Source organism: Larus michahellis, chromosome W (genome assembly GCF_964199755.1).
Source record: "Larus michahellis chromosome W, bLarMic1.1, whole genome shotgun sequence".
NCBI lineage: Eukaryota > Metazoa > Chordata > Aves > Charadriiformes > Laridae > Larus > Larus michahellis.
The window spans coordinates 9,854,575-9,873,228 of record NC_133929.1 but is presented as its reverse complement, the minus strand read 5'-3'; the positions used below and the strand labels follow the sequence as shown (position 1 = coordinate 9,873,228).

Here is an 18,654-nt window from a genome sequence, read left to right as displayed (position 1 = left end):
TTGGAGACAGGAAAGTCGGGAAATCGCTGGGGATCCAGTTGCTTCGAGGGGGGGAAATTTCAAGAGACAAAGCCTTCTTTCTGAGCAATAAGAGGCTCTTGTGAGCAGAGGGCTCTAGTCTCCCTTTGTTCTCACTTGGTAATGAAAGAGACAAGGCACCGGAACTCCTGCGTGCGAAGGGATGAAAATGTGCGGAGCCTGTTGGATGCTCTTTGTGTGCGCGTGTTGGAAACCCAGGAACAGCTATAAGGAGGTGGGTGTGAGCTTGGTTAACTTGGCCAAGCCAACCACGCAAAGCTGACCCAACCTCCCGCCCGCATCAGAACCAGTGCCACCAGAAAAGCACGTAAGGTGTTAGCAATTGGAGATCCCCTACTGAGAGGCACCGACGCACCCGTTTGCCGTCCAGGCGATTTCTCTCGAGAAGTCTGCTGCCTACCAGGGGCTCGCATCCGTGGCGTCGCCGAGAGGCTGCCGAGCCTGGTGATCCCTGCAGATTATCATGCGCTCCTACTATTCCGCGTAGGGTCTGACGAGGCAACTTAGAACCCTCCAAAGAGACTTTATGTCCCTCGGAGCAATGTTAAAAGGATCAGGAGCACAGGTGGTGGTCTCCTCTCTCCTCCCAGTCAGAGGGAGGGGTCCAGGAAGGAGGAGACAAATTGAACAGGTGAATGCCTGGCTGCGTAGCTGGTGCCATACGCGAGGTTTTGGCTTCTGTGATCAAGGGGGTACCTTTGAGAAGCCGGGTCTGTTGGGAGCTGATGGGATTCGCCTGACCAAGCGGGGCAAGAGGGTCTTTGCCAACAAGCTGGCCGGACTTACAAGGAGGGCTTTAAACTAGGCTCAGCGGGGGAAGGGGATGGAGTTCTGAGCAACAGAGAAGAGCCAGGGGCTGCTGATGCGTTAGGAACCAACAGGGGAACCCCTGAGAAATGCCGCAAAGGACTTGGGGCTTGATCCTCCAGAAAGGCGACACGGTCGGCAGCCCAACTGAAGTGCCTCTATACCACTGCGCGCAGCACAGGTAACAAACAGGAGGAGTTGGAAGCCCCTGTGCAGAAGGAGCAGAAGGGAGCTGGCAGCTCTTTCAGGACGTTTTTTCTTCGAGCACAAGAGCTCTCGATTCCCACGCGTAAGAAATGGGAAAATAGAAATTCGTCTACCTAGACTTTAGTAAAGCCTTTGACACCGTTTCCCACAGCGTTCTCCTGGAGAAACTGGCTGCTCGTGGCTTGGACGGGCGTACTCTTTGCTGGGTAAAGAACTGGCTGGAGGGCCGGGCCCAGAGAGTTGTGGTGAACGGAGTTAAATCCAGTTGGCGGCCGGTCACAAGTGGTGTTCCCCAGGGCTCAGTACCGGGGCCGGTTCTGTTTAATATCTTTCTCAACGACCTGGACGAGAGGATCGAGTGCACCCTCACTCAGTAAGTTTGCAGCCGACACCAAGTTGGGCGGGAGCGTCGATCTGCTTGAGGGTAGGATGGCTCTACAGAGGGATCTGGACAGGCTGGATCGATGGGCCGAGGCCGATGGTATGAGGTTCAACAAGGCCAAGTGCCGGGTCCTGCACTTGGGTCACAACAACCCCGTGCAACGCTACAGGCTTGGGGAAGAGTGGCTGGAAAGCTGCCCGGCAGAAAAGAGCCTGGGGGTATTGGTAGACAGCCGTCTGAATGTGAGCCAGCAGTGTGCCCAGGTGGCCAAGGTGGCCAACAGCATCCTGGCCTGTATCAGGAATAGCGTGGCGAGCAGGACTGGGGAAGCGACTGTCCCCCTGTACTCAGCACCGCTGAGGCCGCACCTCGAATACTGTGTTCAGTTTTGGGCCTCTCGCTACAAGACAGACACGGAGGTGCTGGAGCGTGTCCGGAGAAGGGCAACGGAGCTGGTGAGGGGTCTGGAGCACAAGGCTTATGAGGAGCGGCTGAGGGAACTGGGGTGGCTTAGCCTGGAGTAAAGGAGGCTGAGGGGAGACCTTATCGCTCTCTACAACTACCGGAAAGGAGGTTGTAGCGAGGCGGGGGTTGGTCTCTTCTCCCAAGTAACAGGCGATAGGACGAGAGGAAACGGCCTCGAGTTGCGCCAGGGGAGGTTTAGGACGGATATTAGGAAAAATTTCTTCGCGGAAAGGGTTATCGAACGTTGGACCAGGCTGCCCAGGGAAGTGGTTGAATCACCATCCCTGGAGGTATTTAAAAGATGGGTAGACGCGGCGCTTAGGGACGTGGTTTGGTGGTGGTTTTGGCAGCGTTAGGTTAATGGTTGGACTCGATGATCTTAAAGGTCCCTTCCGACCTAGACGATTCTATGAAATCAGGCAAGGAAGGCAGGAGCCCAGCATGGCTGAGTAAGGACCTTCTGGTCGAGCTGAAGCGCAAGGAGGAAATGCGTAGGCGGTGGAAGCAGAGACACGCATCCTGGGAAGAATATAGGGATGGGGTCGGGAAAGCTAAGGCACAGCTGGAGCTGAATTTGGCAAGGGATGTGAAGAAGAATCATAAGAAGGGCTTCTACAGGTGCGTTGGTCAGAAAAGGAAGACTAAAGAAAACGCACACCACCCCCACCCCCACCCCCCTCCGATAGGTAAGACAGGAGAGCTAGCGCCAACCGACATGGAGAAGGCCGAGGCACTCAAGGATTTTTCTCCTCCGTTGTCGCCGGCAATCACTGTTCCCGCATCTCCCAAGTCCCTGAACCTCAAGGCAGGGACTGGGGGAACAAAGTCCCTCCCATCGTAGGAAAGGATCCGGTTCGAGACCACCTGAGGAACCTGAACATACGCAAGTCCTGCACTGGGGAGGAACAACCCCATGCACCAGTAGATGCTGGAGGCCGACTGGCTGGAGAGCAGCTTTGCTGACGTGGGGGGCTCCTGGTGGACATCAAGTTGAACGTGAGCCGACAACGTGCCCTTGCCGCAAAGGCGGCTAAGGATATCCTTAGCCCGCTACAGAGGAAAGCAGGGTTTATACATGTTACAATACAGTTGTGTAGACCAATCAAATTGCTCACTATCCCCGGGGGTGCAGGGCACCAGAGACCACCCTTGGGCAGCTTTGGGGGCACTGCCTGTTTTTCTACGAGCCTCCTACCCAGCTTAGCGCAAATCCTATCTCGATCTGCGCCCCCCCCCCACACCCACACCCACAGCCCTCGAGCCACCAGTGCTGAAGACACGCTTTGTATTGTATTTTCTCCCAGGAGGCGCGCAGCTTAGAAACGTCTGCAATCCAAGCGGGGCTTGCAGGGAACAATTGAGAGCAACTTCTGTCGGTTCTGGGGAGTGTTCTGAAAAGTTAAGGCCTGCCCTGCCCTGGCAAAAGCAGTCCTTTGACTGGAGGGAGCAGCACCAAAAAGCCACAAGCACGTTTGGGGTGGAGTTGACGCGGTAATAAATAACAGTCAATAGTACTTGTAGCTACAACAGCCTCTTCTGAGACCTCGTCGCCCGCCCACAGGGTCGCAGCACTACACGGCACGGATCCCTCCGCGGACTGGCCCAACGTCTTCTCCCTCCGCCCCCAGGTCGGATCCCTCCGCGCCCCGAGGGCACGCAAACTCCCTGAGCCCCGCTAAGCACCAGGTCGACGAGGGCGGACCCGCCGGGGGGCCGGGGACAAGCGAAAACGACAGACGAGACAGCCAATCGAGACGCGGGATCGGCCGGCGGCCATCTGGCGGCCCAATGGGCGCCGCGGAGGGCCTGGCCGAGTGGGGGAAGCGCGGGGGCGACAAGGGGCGTTGTCGTGGCCGACGAGCTTATTGGTGCGCGGGCCGCCCGGCCTGGTGCCGCCGCCACCCGCAGTGTTTTCGGGAAGATCATCGGCAAGGCGCTTCCCCGCCAACGTCGCCTACGAGGACGAGGAGGTAGCCGCGGCTTTGCTCTGAGCGCGGTTCCTCCTCCCTCCCCCCGTCCCCCCCTCCCCCCGCGCTCGCAGGCACCCTGAGCCGAGGACCCGTTGCGCGGTGCCCGGGAGCGCGGCAGGGCGGGTGGCGGCCTTGCTGCGGGCGGGCGGTGGAGGGACGGGGCCTCTCTGGGTTGTGGCGCTCTCTACTGCGCGATCCCTATAACATCGCGCTTCTTCGGTGCGGCCCCCCCGCCCCCGGCTGCCGCGGCGCGTACTGGGTTGCTGGTGCTGGCCGGCTCGCCTCGGTTCCCAGCCCCGCCGTGTCGCGTGCGCGCGTGCGTGCGTAGAGGAGGGCCTCTGACGGTAAGGCACTTGGTGGCAGCCGCAGACGTTTGCCGCGTGATATCCCTTTGGCACTGCAAGTCGTGCAAAGTTTGCTGCCGAGGGATGCGAGTGGTCCTACCTCGTGTAGGACGACAGTCTTGAAACCTTAGATTAAGCGCACGCAGTCAGTCTCCTCGGGGATTCCAGGCGTATGTATGTAAACGGTGAACGTCTGAGTGGTGACCGTAATGAGTTAGTTCTGCGTAGGAGAAACGCAGGTCTTGATGTGCCTCCTAATAGCACTGTAGAGATTTCACAGCTCTGCTGTGCTAGGCTTTGGTTCTGCGCCCCCAAACTGGATTGTTACAGCTTTTCTTATTTTTCTTTACCAAAAAAGTAAATCCAGAAACTCGTCATCCTTAGGAAACGATCGACCCGAATTAAAACGTACTGGAGGTCGCTAGTCTGAAGTACTGGCCCGCCTCCTTGCCCCCATCACCTTGCATGCTGAATCCCACTTCTGGAGGGGGCTCTGTAAAGACGTTGTATTTTTTTGTACAGAAAGCATTAATATCGCGTAAGAAAAATCAACGTTTCGGCTTGCGTTTGGGGTCTGCTTCTGACTTTTCGGAAGTCTGCTTCTGTAGGAGTTCAGTGGGGCATATTGATTTGCTTAAGCTATTATTACCTTTCTCTGAAGCCAATGACGTTTTAACTGTTTACTCTTCCTCCAGCGCCTTGCGTTCCGTGATCTTTCACCCCAAGCTCCGATGCTTTTCCTAGCCATGCCTAAGGAGGCAATTATGAGGTTATGCGAAGCAGAAGATCCTGGTGAATGTGTAAGTACTGTGGAAGCTTTCTGTACGCTAAACTGTACCTGTCGTTAGTTCCTAATTTAGTAGACTCTTTCCCATCCCCCCTTTTCCCCTTGATAGGGCACGGTAGGCTGGTTTGGGTTTTCTGGCGCTATAATCTTTTCTCTCTGGCTTGTAATGGAGCTGAGCTTTTTGACCGAAAGTAGCGATATAAAGCAATGCTCATCCCTGGGTACGTACTCCTGGTGCAAAATGCAGTGTTGTTTTGGAGCGCAGGGTGATGCCTACTGTCACGGTTTAGAGCAAGAGGAGGAGTAGTACTTCTTCTAATACGGAGAAGAGGGCTTGGGGTTTTTGGCAGGTCGGGGGTGAGGAAGGGCAAAGCTGGTCGAGAGGTGCTGGATGCTTCGCTTTTGGCTATAAAAGTCAAGTTCAGAGACTTTGTAAACCCACGCAAAAGGCAGCCTGAAGCTTATTTTCCACCCGAGTTGCGTATGTTGCCTGAAGAGATAACGGGGGGCTTTAACCCGGAGACAAACTTAGCTTCTGTGGCTGTTTTGTAGTCCGTTACTGTCTAGCTTGAAAACAATTGCGTAGCCCTCTTTCTTCCCCCCCCCTACAGTGTGCGTAATCGGTCTTTGTAGCTTTGCTTGGGAAATGCCGGTTGCAGGCGGACAGACAGTAATTTGAAGCGCAGTGGTTGAATTGCTAGGAGTTGGCTAACTGGTTTCTCTGGGTGCTTCTCTGCTCTCATTCCTCCCCTCCCTGCCCTCTCCCCTTCTTGTGTGTGGCTTTTTATTTTACTTATTTATGGTTTTGTACTTCCTTCTCCAGCTTCTTGGGCATTTAATGATTGTTGGCAAGCAGCGTGCTGCTCACCTGGGCCTGACCGATGGATTCCGGATGGTTGCGGATGAAGGGCCCGAGGGTGGGCAGCCTGTCTGTCACGTACATCTACGTATTCTGGGTGGCCGTCGGTTGGGCTGGCCGCCTGGCTGAGATTTTTGCACCGCAAGAGCTGCTGCACGTGTACGAATCGCCGCTGAATGGATTTCGTCTGTTGCCCGTCGATCTAGGCACTGTTGATGTCGAATGTTTTGTGCCGCGTGTCTGTGGAAGGTAATAAAAGCTGTGAGCAGCAGTTGCACAATAAAGATTTAGCATGGGGATCTCACCTCCGTCTTGTGCGTCTTACTGAGGGAAATAGTTCCGCAAGTTAAAACGGCGTCTCCCCGGAGTGTAAGTACGTGGACTGTGTCGGTCTGTTAACAGTGTTCTATAGATAGATAGTGATTTGGCCAGTCATTTGAAGCGTGACGCTGGGACGGCTTAGCAGTCTCCTGCGTCCTGTAGGAAGCAGACTCTTGGCTCTTTGGAAGCGGTACGCAAATGTACGTAAAGCCAGTGTAGGCGGCTGCTGCTGCAACACCTTTAGAAAATACTGTATGCGACGCTACAGGCATGCCATACAAGGGTGCTTTCGGCACAGTGCAATGCGTTGGAAGCATCCAACTCCTGTTGGAGCACTTCATCAAGGGCTGCGTGATAAGGCCCCGTTGATAATCCCTTTTCTGCTGAGGAGGGACGTGGTAGGAGAAAACAATTGGTCTGAATGGCAGCTGTGGTGCTTCCATAGCACGGTGGAATATCTCTCTTGGTCCATTTGGGTCAGCTGTCCTGGCTGTGTCCCCTGCCAGCCTCTTGCCCACCCCCAGCTTACTGGACTGTGGGGGTGGGGGTGGCTGGAGAGACAGCCTCCGTGCTGTGGGAGCACTGCTCGGCAGTAGCCAGAACACTGGTGTGTTATCAACACCCTTCCAGCTACAGCTACGAAGCACAGCACTATGAGGGCTGCTGTGGGGAAAGTTACCTTCCATCCCAGCCAGACCCAAACCAAAGCTACGTCGCAGGGAGACAGCCAACTTCATCTTTCTTTAACAGCTATTAAAAAAGGGAGACGGGCATGGGAAAGCAGGGCCATCCTTCGTTGCCCTTGAACGCTGCGTCCGACCTTTTGTGGGAAAGCCTCCGTCCTCTTCTTTGTAGCCGCCCTTTAAGTACTGGCAGACTGCGATGAGGTTCCCTCCCCCGCGAGCCTTCTCTTCTGCAAGGGAGAAGAGACCCAACTCCTTCAGCCTTTCCTCCTAGGGCAGGTTCTCCAGCCCTTTGGTCATCTTTGCGGCCCTCCTTGGGACCTTCCCCAGTCGGTCTGCGTCTCTTTTTTGAATTGTGGGGACCAGAACTGGACACGGCGCTCCAGGTGCGGCCTGCGGGGGTAGCCTGTGTGAGAAGAGGCCAGGGTCTGCCCTGTGCTGGACGCAGCTGGTGCCAGCCAGCTAGGCACTGGACTTGCCGCAGGCCAAAGCTGAGCGGCTCAGCGAAGCCGGGGGCGCCCCTGGGAAAACCTATTGAAGAAAGGGCAAAGCGCTGTCCGGGGCAGGTATTTCCCTGCTGCCTGTGGGTCCGGCCGGTGGATGTTTCCTGAAGGAACTTTTTCATCCTATTTTCTCCCCCTGTCCTGTTGAGGAGGGGCAGTGAGAGAGCGGCTGGGCGGGCCCCTGACAGCCGGCCGAGGTCAATCCATCACAAAGCCTAAAGGGCAGATTCCTCCATGTAGAAGTGTTGAAGGGGGTTGGTGCTTTAAGGAACGATAGTGACTGGGGTTTTGGAGACAGGACGTTTTGGAGACAGGAAAGTCGGGAAATCGCTGGGGATCCAGTTGCTTCGAGGGGGGGAAATTTCAAGAGACAAAGCCTTCTTTCTGAGCAATAAGAGGCTCTTGTGAGCAGAGGGCTCTAGTCTCCCTTTGTTCTCACTTGGTAATGAAAGAGACAAGGCACCGGAACTCCTGCGTGCGAAGGGATGAAAATGTGCGGAGCCTGTTGGATGCTCTTTGTGTGCGCGTGTTGGAAACCCAGGAACAGCTATAAGGAGGTGGGTGTGAGCTTGGTTAACTTGGCCAAGCCAACCACGCAAAGCTGACCCAACCTCCCGCCCGCATCAGAACCAGTGCCACCAGAAAAGCACGTAAGGTGATAGCAATTGGAGATCCCCTACTGAGAGGCACCGACGCACCCGTTTGCCGTCCAGGCGATTTCTCTCGAGAAGTCTGCTGCCTACCAGGGGCTCGCATCCGTGGCGTCGCCGAGAGGCTGCCGAGCCTGGTGATCCCTGCAGATTATCATGCGCTCCTACTATTCCGCGTAGGGTCTGACGAGGCAACTTAGAACCCTCCAAAGAGACTTTATGTCCCTCGGAGCAATGTTAAAAGGATCAGGAGCACAGGTGGTGGTCTCCTCTCTCCTCCCAGTCAGAGGGAGGGGTCCAGGAAGGAGGAGACGAATTGAACAGGTGAATGCCTGGCTGCGTAGCTGGTGCCATACGTGAGGTTTTGGCTTCTGTGATCAAGGGGGTACCTTTGAGAAGCCGGGTCTGTTGGGAGCTGATGGGATTCGCCTGACCAAGCGGGGCAAGAGGGTCTTTGCCAACAAGCTGTCCGGACTTACAAGGAGGGCTTTAAACTAGGCTCAGCGGGGGAAGGGGATGGAGTTCTGAGCAACAGAGAAGAGCCAGGGGCTGCTGATGCGTTAGGAACCAACAGGGGAACCCCTGAGAAATGCCGCAAAGGACTTGGGGCTTGATCCTCCAGAAAGGCGACACGGTCGGCAGCCCAACTGAAGTGCCTCTATACCACTGCGCGCAGCACAGGTAACAAACAGGAGGAGTTGGAAGCCCCTGTGCAGAAGGAGCAGAAGGGAGCTGGCAGCTCTTTCAGGACATTTTTTCTTCGAGCACAAGAGCTCTCGATTCCCACGCGTAAGAAATGGGAAAATAGAAATTCGTCTACCTAGACTTTAGTAAAGCCTTTGACACCGTTTCCCACAGCGTTCTCCTGGAGAAACTGGCTGCTCGTGGCTTGGACGGGCGTACTCTTTGCTGGGTAAAGAACTGGCTGGAGGGCCGGGCCCAGAGAGTTGTGGTGAACGGAGTTAAATCCAGTTGGCGGCCGGTCACAAGTGGTGTTCCCCAGGGCTCAGTACCGGGGCCGGTTCTGTTTAATATCTTTCTCAACGACCTGGATGAGAGGATCGAGTGCACCCTCACTCAGTAAGTTTGCAGCCGACACCAAGTTGGGCGGGAGCGTCGATCTGCTTGAGGGTAGGATGGCTCTACAGAGGGATCTGGACAGGCTGGATCGATGGGCCGAGGCCGATGGTATGAGGTTCAACAAGGCCAAGTGCCGGGTCCTGCACTTGGGTCACAACAACCCCGTGCAACGCTACAGGCTTGGGGAAGAGTGGCCGGAAAGCTGCCCGGCAGAAAAGAGCCTGGGGGTATTGGTAGACAGCCGTCTGAATGTGAGCCAGCAGTGTGCCCAGGTGGCCAAGGCGGCCAACAGCATCCTGGCCAGTATCAGGAATAGCGTGGCGAGCAGGACTGGGGAAGCGACTGTCCCCCTGTACTCAGCACCGCTGAGGCCGCACCTCGAATACTGTGTTCAGTTTTGGGCCTCTCACTACAAGACAGACACGGAGGTGCTGGAGCGTGGCCGGAGAAGGGCAACGGAGCTGGTGAGGGGTCTGGAGCACAAGGCTTATGAGGAGCGGCTGAGGGAACTGGGGTGGCTTAGCCTGGAGTAAAGGAGGCTGAGGGGAGACCTTATCGCTCTCTACAACTACCGGAAAGGAGGTTGTAGCGAGGCGGGGGTTGGTCTCTTCTCCCAAGTAACAGGCGATAGGATGAGAGGAAACGGCCTCGAGTTGCGCCAGGGGAGGTTTAGGACGGATATTAGGAAAAATTTCTTCGCGGAAAGGGTTATCGAACGTTGGACCAGGCTGCCCAGGGAAGTGGTTGAATCACCATCCCTGGAGGTATTTAAAAGATGGGTAGACGCGGCGCTTAGGGACGTGGTTTGGTGGTGGTTTTGTCAGCGTTAGGTTAATGGTTGGACTCGATGATCTTAAAGGTCCCTTCCGACCTAGACGATTCTATGAAATCAGGCAAGGAAGGCAGGAGCCCAGCATGGCTGAGTAAGGACCTTCTGGTCGAGCTGAAGCGCAAGGAGGAAATGCGTAGGCGGTGGAAGCAGAGACACGCATCCTGGGAAGAATATAGGGATGGGGTCGGGAAAGCTAAGGCACAGCTGGAGCTGAATTTGGCAAGGGATGTGAAGAAGAATCATAAGAAGGGCTTCTACAGGTGCGTTGGTCAGAAAAGGAAGACTAAAGAAAACGCACACCACCCCCACCCCCCTCCGATAGGTAAGACAGGAGAGCTAGCGCCAACCGACATGGAGAAGGCCGAGGCACTCAAGGATTTTTCTCCTCCGTTGTCGCTGGCAATCACCGTTCCCGCATCTCTCAAGTCCCTGAACCTCAAGGCAGGGACTGGGGGAACAAAGTCCCTCCCATCGTAGGAAAGGATCCGGTTCGAGACCACCTGAGGAACCTGAACATACGCAAGTCCTGCACTGGGGAGGAACAACCCCATGCACCAGTAGATGCTGGAGGCCGACTGGCTGGAGAGCAGCTTTGCTGACGTGGGGGGCTCCTGGTGGACATCAAGTTGAACGTGAGCCGACAACGTGCCCTTGCCGCAAAGGCGGCTAAGGATATCCTTAGCCCGCTACAGAGGAAAGCAGGGTTTATACATGTTACAATACAGTTGTGTAGACCAATCAAATTGCTCACTATCCCCGGGGGTGCAGGGCACCAGAGACCACCCTTGGGCAGCTTTGGGGGCACTGCCTGTTTTTCTACGAGCCTCCTACCCAGCTTAGCGCAAATCCTATCTCGATCTGCGCCCCCCCCCCACACCCACACCCACACCCACAGCCCTCGAGCCACCAGTGCTGAAGACACGCTTTGTATTGTATTTTCTCCCAGGAGGCGCGCAGCTTAGAAACGTCTGCAATCCAAGCGGGGCTTGCAGGGAACAATTGAGAGCAACTTCTGTCGGTTCTGGGGAGTGTTCTGAAAAGTTAAGGCCTGCCCTGCCCTGGCAAAAGCAGTCCTTTGACTGGAGGGAGCAGCACCAAAAAGCCACAAGCACGTTTGGGGTGGAGTTGACGCGGTAATAAATAACAGTCAATAGTACTTGTAGCTACAACAGCCTCTTCTGAGACCTCGTCGCCCGCCCACAGGGTCGCAGCACTACACGGCACGGATCCCTCCGCGGACTGGCCCAACGTCTTCTCCCTCCGCCCCCAGGTCGGATCCCTCCGCGCCCCCAGGGCACGCAAACTCCCTGAGCCCCGCTAAGCACCAGGTCGACGAGGGCGGACCCGCCGGGGGGCCGGGGACAAGCGAAAACGACAGACGAGACAGCCAATCGAGACGCGGGATCGGCCGGCGGCCATCTGGCGGCCCAATGGGCGCCGCGGAGGGCCTGGCCGAGTGGAGGAAGCGCGGGGGCGACAAGGGGCGTTGTCGTGGCCGACGAGCTTATTGGGGCGCGGGCCGCCCGGCCTGGTGCCGCCGCCACCCGCAGTGTTTTCGGGAAGATCATCGGCAAGGCGCTTCCCCGCCAACGTCGCCTACGAGGACGAGGAGGTAGCCGCGGCTTTGCTCTGAGCGCGGTTCCTCCTCCCTCCCCCCGTCCCCCCCTCCCCCCGCGCTCGCAGGCACCCTGAGCCGAGGACCCGTTGCGCGGTGCCCGGGAGCGCGGCAGGGCGGGTGGCGGCCTTGCTGCGGGCGGGCGGTGGAGGGACGGGGCCTCTCTGGGTTGTGGCGCTCTCTACTGCGCGATCCCTATAACATCGCGCTTCTTCGGTGCGGCCCCCCCGCCCCCGGCTGCCGCGGCGCGTACCGGGTTGCTGGTGCTGGCCGGCTCGCCTCGGTTCCCAGCCCCGCCGTGTCGCGTGCGCGCGTGCGTGCGTAGAGGAGGGCCTCTGACGGTAAGGCACTTGGTGGCAGCCGCAGACGTTTGCCGCGTGATATCCCTTTGGCACTGCAAGTCGTGCAAAGTTTGCTGCCGAGGGATGCGAGTGGTCCTACCTCGTGTAGGACGACAGTCTTGAAACCTTAGATTAAGCGCACGCAGTCAGTCTCCTCGGGGATTCCAGGCGTATGTATGTAAACGGTGAACGTCTGAGTGGTGACCGTAATGAGTTAGTTCTGCGTAGGAGAAACGCAGGTCTTGATGTGCCTCCTAATAGCACTGTAGAGATTTCGCAGCTCTGCTGTGCTAGGCTTTGGTTCTGCGCCCCCAAACTGGATTGTTACAGCTTTTCTTATTTTTCTTTACCAAAAAAGTAAATCCAGAAACTCGTCATCCTTAGGAAACGATCGACCCGAATTAAAACGTACTGGAGGTCGCTAGTCTGAAGTACTGGCCCGCCTCCTTGCCCCCATCACCTTGCATGCTGAATCCCACTTCTGGAGGGGGCTCTGTAAAGACGTTGTATTTTTTTGTACAGAAAGCATTAATATCGCGTAAGAAAAATCAACGTTTCGGCTTGCGTTTGGGGTATCCGGTAGTCTGCTTCTGTAGGAGTTCAGTGGGGCACATTGATTTGCTTAAGCTATTATTACCTTTCTCTGAAGCCAATGACGTTTTAACTGTTTACTCTTCCTCCAGCGCCTTGCGTTCCGTGATCTTTCACCCCAAGCTCCGATGCTTTTCCTAGCCATGCCTAAGGAGGCAATTATGAGGTTATGCGAAGCAGAAGATCCTGGTGAATGTGTAAGTACTGTGGAAGCTTTCTGTACGCTAAACTGTACCTGTCGTTAGTTCCTAATTTAGTAGACTCTTTCCCATCCCCCCTTTTCCCCTTGATAGGGCACGGTAGGCTGGTTTGGGTTTTCTGGCGCTATAATCTTTTCTCTCTGGCTTGTAATGGAGCTGAGCTTTTTGACCGAAAGTAGCGATATAAAGCAATGCTCATCCCTGGGTACGTACTCCTGGTGCAAAATGCAGTGTTGTTTTGGAGCGCAGGGTGATGCCTACTGTCACGGTTTAGAGCAAGAGGAGGAGTAGTACTTCTTCTAATACGGAGAAGAGGGCTTGGGGTTTTTGGCAGGTCGGGGGTGAGGAAGGGCAAAGCTGGTCGAGAGGTGCTGGATGCTTCGCTTTTGGCTATAAAAGTCAAGTTCAGAGACTTTGTAAACCCACGCAAAAGGCAGCCTGAAGCTTATTTTCCACCCGAGTTGCGTATGTTGCCTGAAGAGATAACGGGGGGCTTTAACCCGGAGACAAACTTAGCTTCTGTGGCTGTTTTGTAGTCCGTTACTGTCTAGCTTGAAAACAATTGCGTAGCCCTCTTTCTTCCCCCCCCCTACAGTGTGCGTAATCGGTCTTTGTAGCTTTGCTTGGGAAATGCCGGTTGCAGGCGGACAGACAGTAATTTGAAGCGCAGTGGTTGAATTGCTAGGAGTTGGCTAACTGGTTTCTCTGGGTGCTTCTCTGCTCTCATTCCTCCCCTCCCTGCCCTCTCCCCTTCTTGTGTGTGGCTTTTTATTTTACTTATTTATGGTTTTGTACTTCCTTCTCCAGCTTCTTGGGCATTTAATGATTGTTGGCAAGCAGCGTGCTGCTCACCTGGGCCTGACCGATGGATTCCGGATGGTTGCGGATGAAGGGCCCGAGGGTGGGCAGCCTGTCTGTCACGTACATCTACGTATTCTGGGTGGCCGTCGGTTGGGCTGGCCGCCTGGCTGAGATTTTTGCACCGCAAGAGCTGCTGCACGTGTACGAATCGCCGCTGAATGGATTTCGTCTGTTGCCCGTCGATCTAGGCACTGTTGATGTCGAATGTTTTGTGCCGCGTGTCTGTGGAAGGTAATAAAAGCTGTGAGCAGCAGTTGCACAATAAAGATTTAGCATGGGGATCTCACCTCCGTCTTGTGCGTCTTACTGAGGGAAATAGTTCCGCAAGTTAAAACGGCGTCTCCCCGGAGTGTAAGTACGTGGACTGTGTCGGTCTGTTAACAGTGTTCTATAGATAGATAGTGATTTGGCCAGTCATTTGAAGCGTGACGCTGGGACGGCTTAGCAGTCTCCTGCGTCCTGTAGGAAGCAGACTCTTGGCTCTTTGGAAGCGGTACGCAAATGTACGTAAAGCCAGTGTAGGCGGCTGCTGCTGCAACACCTTTAGAAAATACTGTATGCGACGCTACAGGCATGCCATACAAGGGTGCTTTCGGCACAGTGCAATGCGTTGGAAGCATCCAACTCCTGTTGGAGCACTTCATCAAGGGCTGCGTGATAAGGCCCCGTTGATAATCCCTTTTCTGCTGAGGAGGGACGTGGTAGGAGAAAACAATTGGTCTGAATGGCAGCTGTGGTGCTTCCATAGCACGGTGGAATATCTCTCTTGGTCCATTTGGGTCAGCTGTCCTGGCTGTGTCCCCTGCCAGCCTCTTGCCCACCCCCAGCTTACTGGACTGTGGGGGTGGGGGTGGCTGGAGAGACAGCCTCCGTGCTGTGGGAGCACTGCTCGGCAGTAGCCAGAACACTGGTGTGTTATCAACACCCTTCCAGCTACAGCTACGAAGCACAGCACTATGAGGGCTGCTGTGGGGAAAGTTACCTTCCATCCCAGCCAGACCCAAACCAAAGCTACGTCGCAGGGAGACAGCCAACTTCATCTTTCTTTAACAGCTATTAAAAAAGGGAGACGGGCATGGGAAAGCAGGGCCATCCTTCGTTGCCCTTGAACGCTGCGTCCGACCTTTTGTGGGAAAGCCTCCGTCCTCTTCTTTGTAGCCGCCCTTTAAGTACTGGCAGACTGCGATGAGGTTCCCTCCCCCGCGAGCCTTCTCTTCTGCAAGGGAGAAGAGACCCAACTCCTTCAGCCTTTCCTCCTAGGGCAGGTTCTCCAGCCCTTTGGTCATCTTTGCGGCCCTCCTTGGGACCTTCCCCAGTCGGTCTGCGTCTCTTTTTTGAATTGTGGGGACCAGAACTGGACACGGCGCTCCAGGTGCGGCCTGCGGGGGTAGCCTGTGTGAGAAGAGGCCAGGGTCTGCCCTGTGCTGGACGCAGCTGGTGCCAGCCAGCTAGGCACTGGACTTGCCGCAGGCCAAAGCTGAGCGGCTCAGCGAAGCCGGGGGCGCCCCTGGGAAAACCTATTGAAGAAAGGGCAAAGCGCTGTCCGGGGCAGGTATTTCCCTGCTGCCTGTGGGTCCGGCCGGTGGATGTTTCCTGAAGGAACTTTTTCATCCTATTTTCTCCCCCTGTCCTGTTGAGGAGGGGCAGTGAGAGAGCGGCTGGGCGGGCCCCTGACAGCCGGCCGAGGTCAATCCATCACAAAGCCTAAAGGGCAGATTCCTCCATGTAGAAGTGTTGAAGGGGGTTGGTGCTTTAAGGAACGATAGTGACTGGGGTTTTGGAGACAGGACGTTTTGGAGACAGGAAAGTCGGGAAATCGCTGGGGATCCAGTTGCTTCGAGGGGGGGAAATTTCAAGAGACAAAGCCTTCTTTCTGAGCAATAAGAGGCTCTTGTGAGCAGAGGGCTCTAGTCTCCCTTTGTTCTCACTTGGTAATGAAAGAGACAAGGCACCGGAACTCCTGCGTGCGAAGGGATGAAAATGTGCGGAGCCTGTTGGATGCTCTTTGTGTGCGCGTGTTGGAAACCCAGGAACAGCTATAAGGAGGTGGGTGTGAGCTTGGTTAACTTGGCCAAGCCAACCACGCAAAGCTGACCCAACCTCCCGCCCGCATCAGAACCAGTGCCACCAGAAAAGCACGTAAGGTGATAGCAATTGGAGATCCCCTACTGAGAGGCACCGACGCACCCGTTTGCCGTCCAGGCGATTTCTCTCGAGAAGTCTGCTGCCTACCAGGGGCTCGCATCCGTGGCGTCGCCGAGAGGCTGCCGAGCCTGGTGATCCCTGCAGATTATCATGCGCTCCTACTATTCCGCGTAGGGTCTGACGAGGCAACTTAGAACCCTCCAAAGAGACTTTATGTCCCTCGGAGCAATGTTAAAAGGATCAGGAGCACAGGTGGTGGTCTCCTCTCTCCTCCCAGTCAGAGGGAGGGGTCCAGGAAGGAGGAGACGAATTGAACAGGTGAATGCCTGGCTGCGTAGCTGGTGCCATACGTGAGGTTTTGGCTTCTGTGATCAAGGGGGTACCTTTGAGAAGCCGGGTCTGTTGGGAGCTGATGGGATTCGCCTGACCAAGCGGGGCAAGAGGGTCTTTGCCAACAAGCTGGCCGGACTTACAAGGAGGGCTTTAAACTAGGCTCAGCGGGGGAAGGGGATGGAGTTCTGAGCAACAGAGAAGAGCCAGGGGCTGCTGATGCGTTAGGAACCAACAGGGGAACCCCTGAGAAATGCCGCAAAGGACTTGGGGCTTGATCCTCCAGAAAGGCGACACGGTCGGCAGCCCAACTGAAGTGCCTCTATACCACTGCGCGCAGCACAGGTAACAAACAGGAGGAGTTGGAAGCCCCTGTGCAGAAGGAGCAGAAGGGAGCTGGCAGCTCTTTCAGGACATTTTTTCTTCGAGCACAAGAGCTCTCGATTCCCACGCGTAAGAAATGGGAAAATAGAAATTCGTCTACCTAGACTTTAGTAAAGCCTTTGACACCGTTTCCCACAGCGTTCTCCTGGAGAAACTGGCTGCTCGTGGCTTGGACGGGCGTACTCTTTGCTGGGTAAAGAACTGGCTGGAGGGCCGGGCCCAGAGAGTTGTGGTGAACGGAGTTAAATCCAGTTGGCGGCCGGTCACAAGTGGTGTTCCCCAGGGCTCAGTACCGGGGCCGGTTCTGTTTAATATCTTTCTCAACGACCTGGACGAGAGGATCGAGTGCACCCTCACTCAGTAAGTTTGCAGCCGACACCAAGTTGGGCGGGAGCGTCGATCTGCTTGAGGGTAGGATGGCTCTACAGAGGGATCTGGACAGGCTGGATCGATGGGCCGAGGCCGATGGTATGAGGTTCAACAAGGCCAAGTGCCGGGTCCTGCACTTGGGTCACAACAACCCCGTGCAACGCTACAGGCTTGGGGAAGAGTGGCCGGAAAGCTGCCCGGCAGAAAAGAGCCTGGGGGTATTGGTAGACAGCCGTCTGAATGTGAGCCAGCAGTGTGCCCAGGTGGCCAAGGCGGCCAACAGCATCCTGGCCTGTATCAGGAATAGCGTGGCGAGCAGGACTGGGGAAGCGACTGTCCCCCTGTACTCAGCACCGCTGAGGCCGCACCTCGAATACTGTGTTCAGTTTTGGGCCTCTCACTACAAGACAGACACGGAGGTGCTGGAGCGTGTCCGGAGAAGGGCAACGGAGCTGGTGAGGGGTCTGGAGCACAAGGCTTATGAGGAGCGGCTGAGGGAACTGGGGTGGCTTAGCCTGGAGTAAAGGAGGCTGAGGGGAGACCTTATCGCTCTCTACAACTACCGGAAAGGAGGTTGTAGCGAGGCGGGGGTTGGTCTCTTCTCCCAAGTAACAGGCGATAGGATGAGAGGAAACGGCCTCGAGTTGCGCCAGGGGAGGTTTAGGACGGATATTAGGAAAAATTTCTTCGCGGAAAGGGTTATCGAACGTTGGACCAGGCTGCCCAGGGAAGTGGTTGAATCACCATCCCTGGAGGTATTTAAAAGATGGGTAGACGCGGCGCTTAGGGACGTGGTTTGGTGGTGGTTTTGTCAGCGTTAGGTTAATGGTTGGACTCGATGATCTTAAAGGTCCCTTCCGACCTAGACGATTCTATGAAATCAGGCAAGGAAGGCAGGAGCCCAGCATGGCTGAGTAAGGACCTTCTGGTCGAGCTGAAGCGCAAGGAGGAAATGCGTAGGCGGTGGAAGCAGAGACACGCATCCTGGGAAGAATATAGGGATGGGGTCGGGAAAGCTAAGGCACAGCTGGAGCTGAATTTGGCAAGGGATGTGAAGAAGAATCATAAGAAGGGCTTCTACAGGTGCGTTGGTCAGAAAAGGAAGACTAAAGAAAACGCACACCACCCCCACCCCCCTCCGATAGGTAAGACAGGAGAGCTAGCGCCAACCGACATGGAGAAGGCCGAGGCACTCAAGGATTTTTCTCCTCCGTTGTCGCTGGCAATCACCGTTCCCGCATCTCTCAAGTCCCTGAACCTCAAGGCAGGGACTGGGGGAACAAAGTCCCTCCCATCGTAGGAAAGGATCCGGTTCGAGACCACCTGAGGAACCTGAACATACGCAAGTCCTGCACTGGGGAGGAACAACCCCATGCACCAGTAGATGCTGGAGGCCGACTGGCTGGAGAGCAGCTTTGCTGACGTGGGGGGCTCCTGGTGGACATCAAGTTGAACGTGAGCCGACAACGTGCCCTTGCCGCAAAGGCGGCTAAGGATATCCTTAGCCCGCTACAGAGGAAAGCAGGGTTTATACATGTTACAATACAGTTGTGTAGACCAATCAAATTGCTCACTATCCCCGGGGGTGCAGGGCACCAGAGACCACCCTTGGGCAGCTTTGGGGGCACTGCCTGTTTTTCTACGAGCCTCCTACCCAGCTTAGCGCAAATCCTATCTCGATCTGCGCCCCCCCCCCCACACCCACACCCACACCCACAGCCCTCGAGCCACCAGTGCTGAAGACACGCTTTGTATTGTATTTTCTCCCAGGAGGCGCGCAGCTTAGAAACGTCTGCAATCCAAGCGGGGCTTGCAGGGAACAATTGAGAGCAACTTCTGTCGGTTCTGGGGAGTGTTCTGAAAAGTTAAGGCCTGCCCTGCCCTGGCAA

General features: G+C 55.8%; 2 protein-coding genes across 2 annotated transcripts; both read left to right on the top strand.

Moving 5' to 3' along the window:
* Positions 1 to 3,743: 3,743 nt before the first annotated feature.
* Positions 3,744 to 6,164, top strand: LOC141735649 (adenosine 5'-monophosphoramidase HINT1-like; the record flags this gene model as incomplete). Its single annotated transcript, XM_074568701.1, is given in 4 exon segments — positions 3,744 to 3,839; positions 3,841 to 3,870; positions 4,910 to 5,014; positions 5,825 to 6,164. Coding segments are annotated over 4 exon segments (396 nt in total), but the record flags the coding sequence as incomplete, so codon positions are not given.
* Positions 6,165 to 11,414: 5,250 nt separating this feature from the next.
* LOC141735648 (adenosine 5'-monophosphoramidase HINT1-like) lies at positions 11,415 to 13,823 on the top strand (the record flags this gene model as incomplete). Its single annotated transcript, XM_074568700.1, is given in 4 exon segments — positions 11,415 to 11,510; positions 11,512 to 11,541; positions 12,569 to 12,673; positions 13,484 to 13,823. Coding segments are annotated over 4 exon segments (396 nt in total), but the record flags the coding sequence as incomplete, so codon positions are not given.
* Positions 13,824 to 18,654: the final 4,831 nt, after the last annotated feature.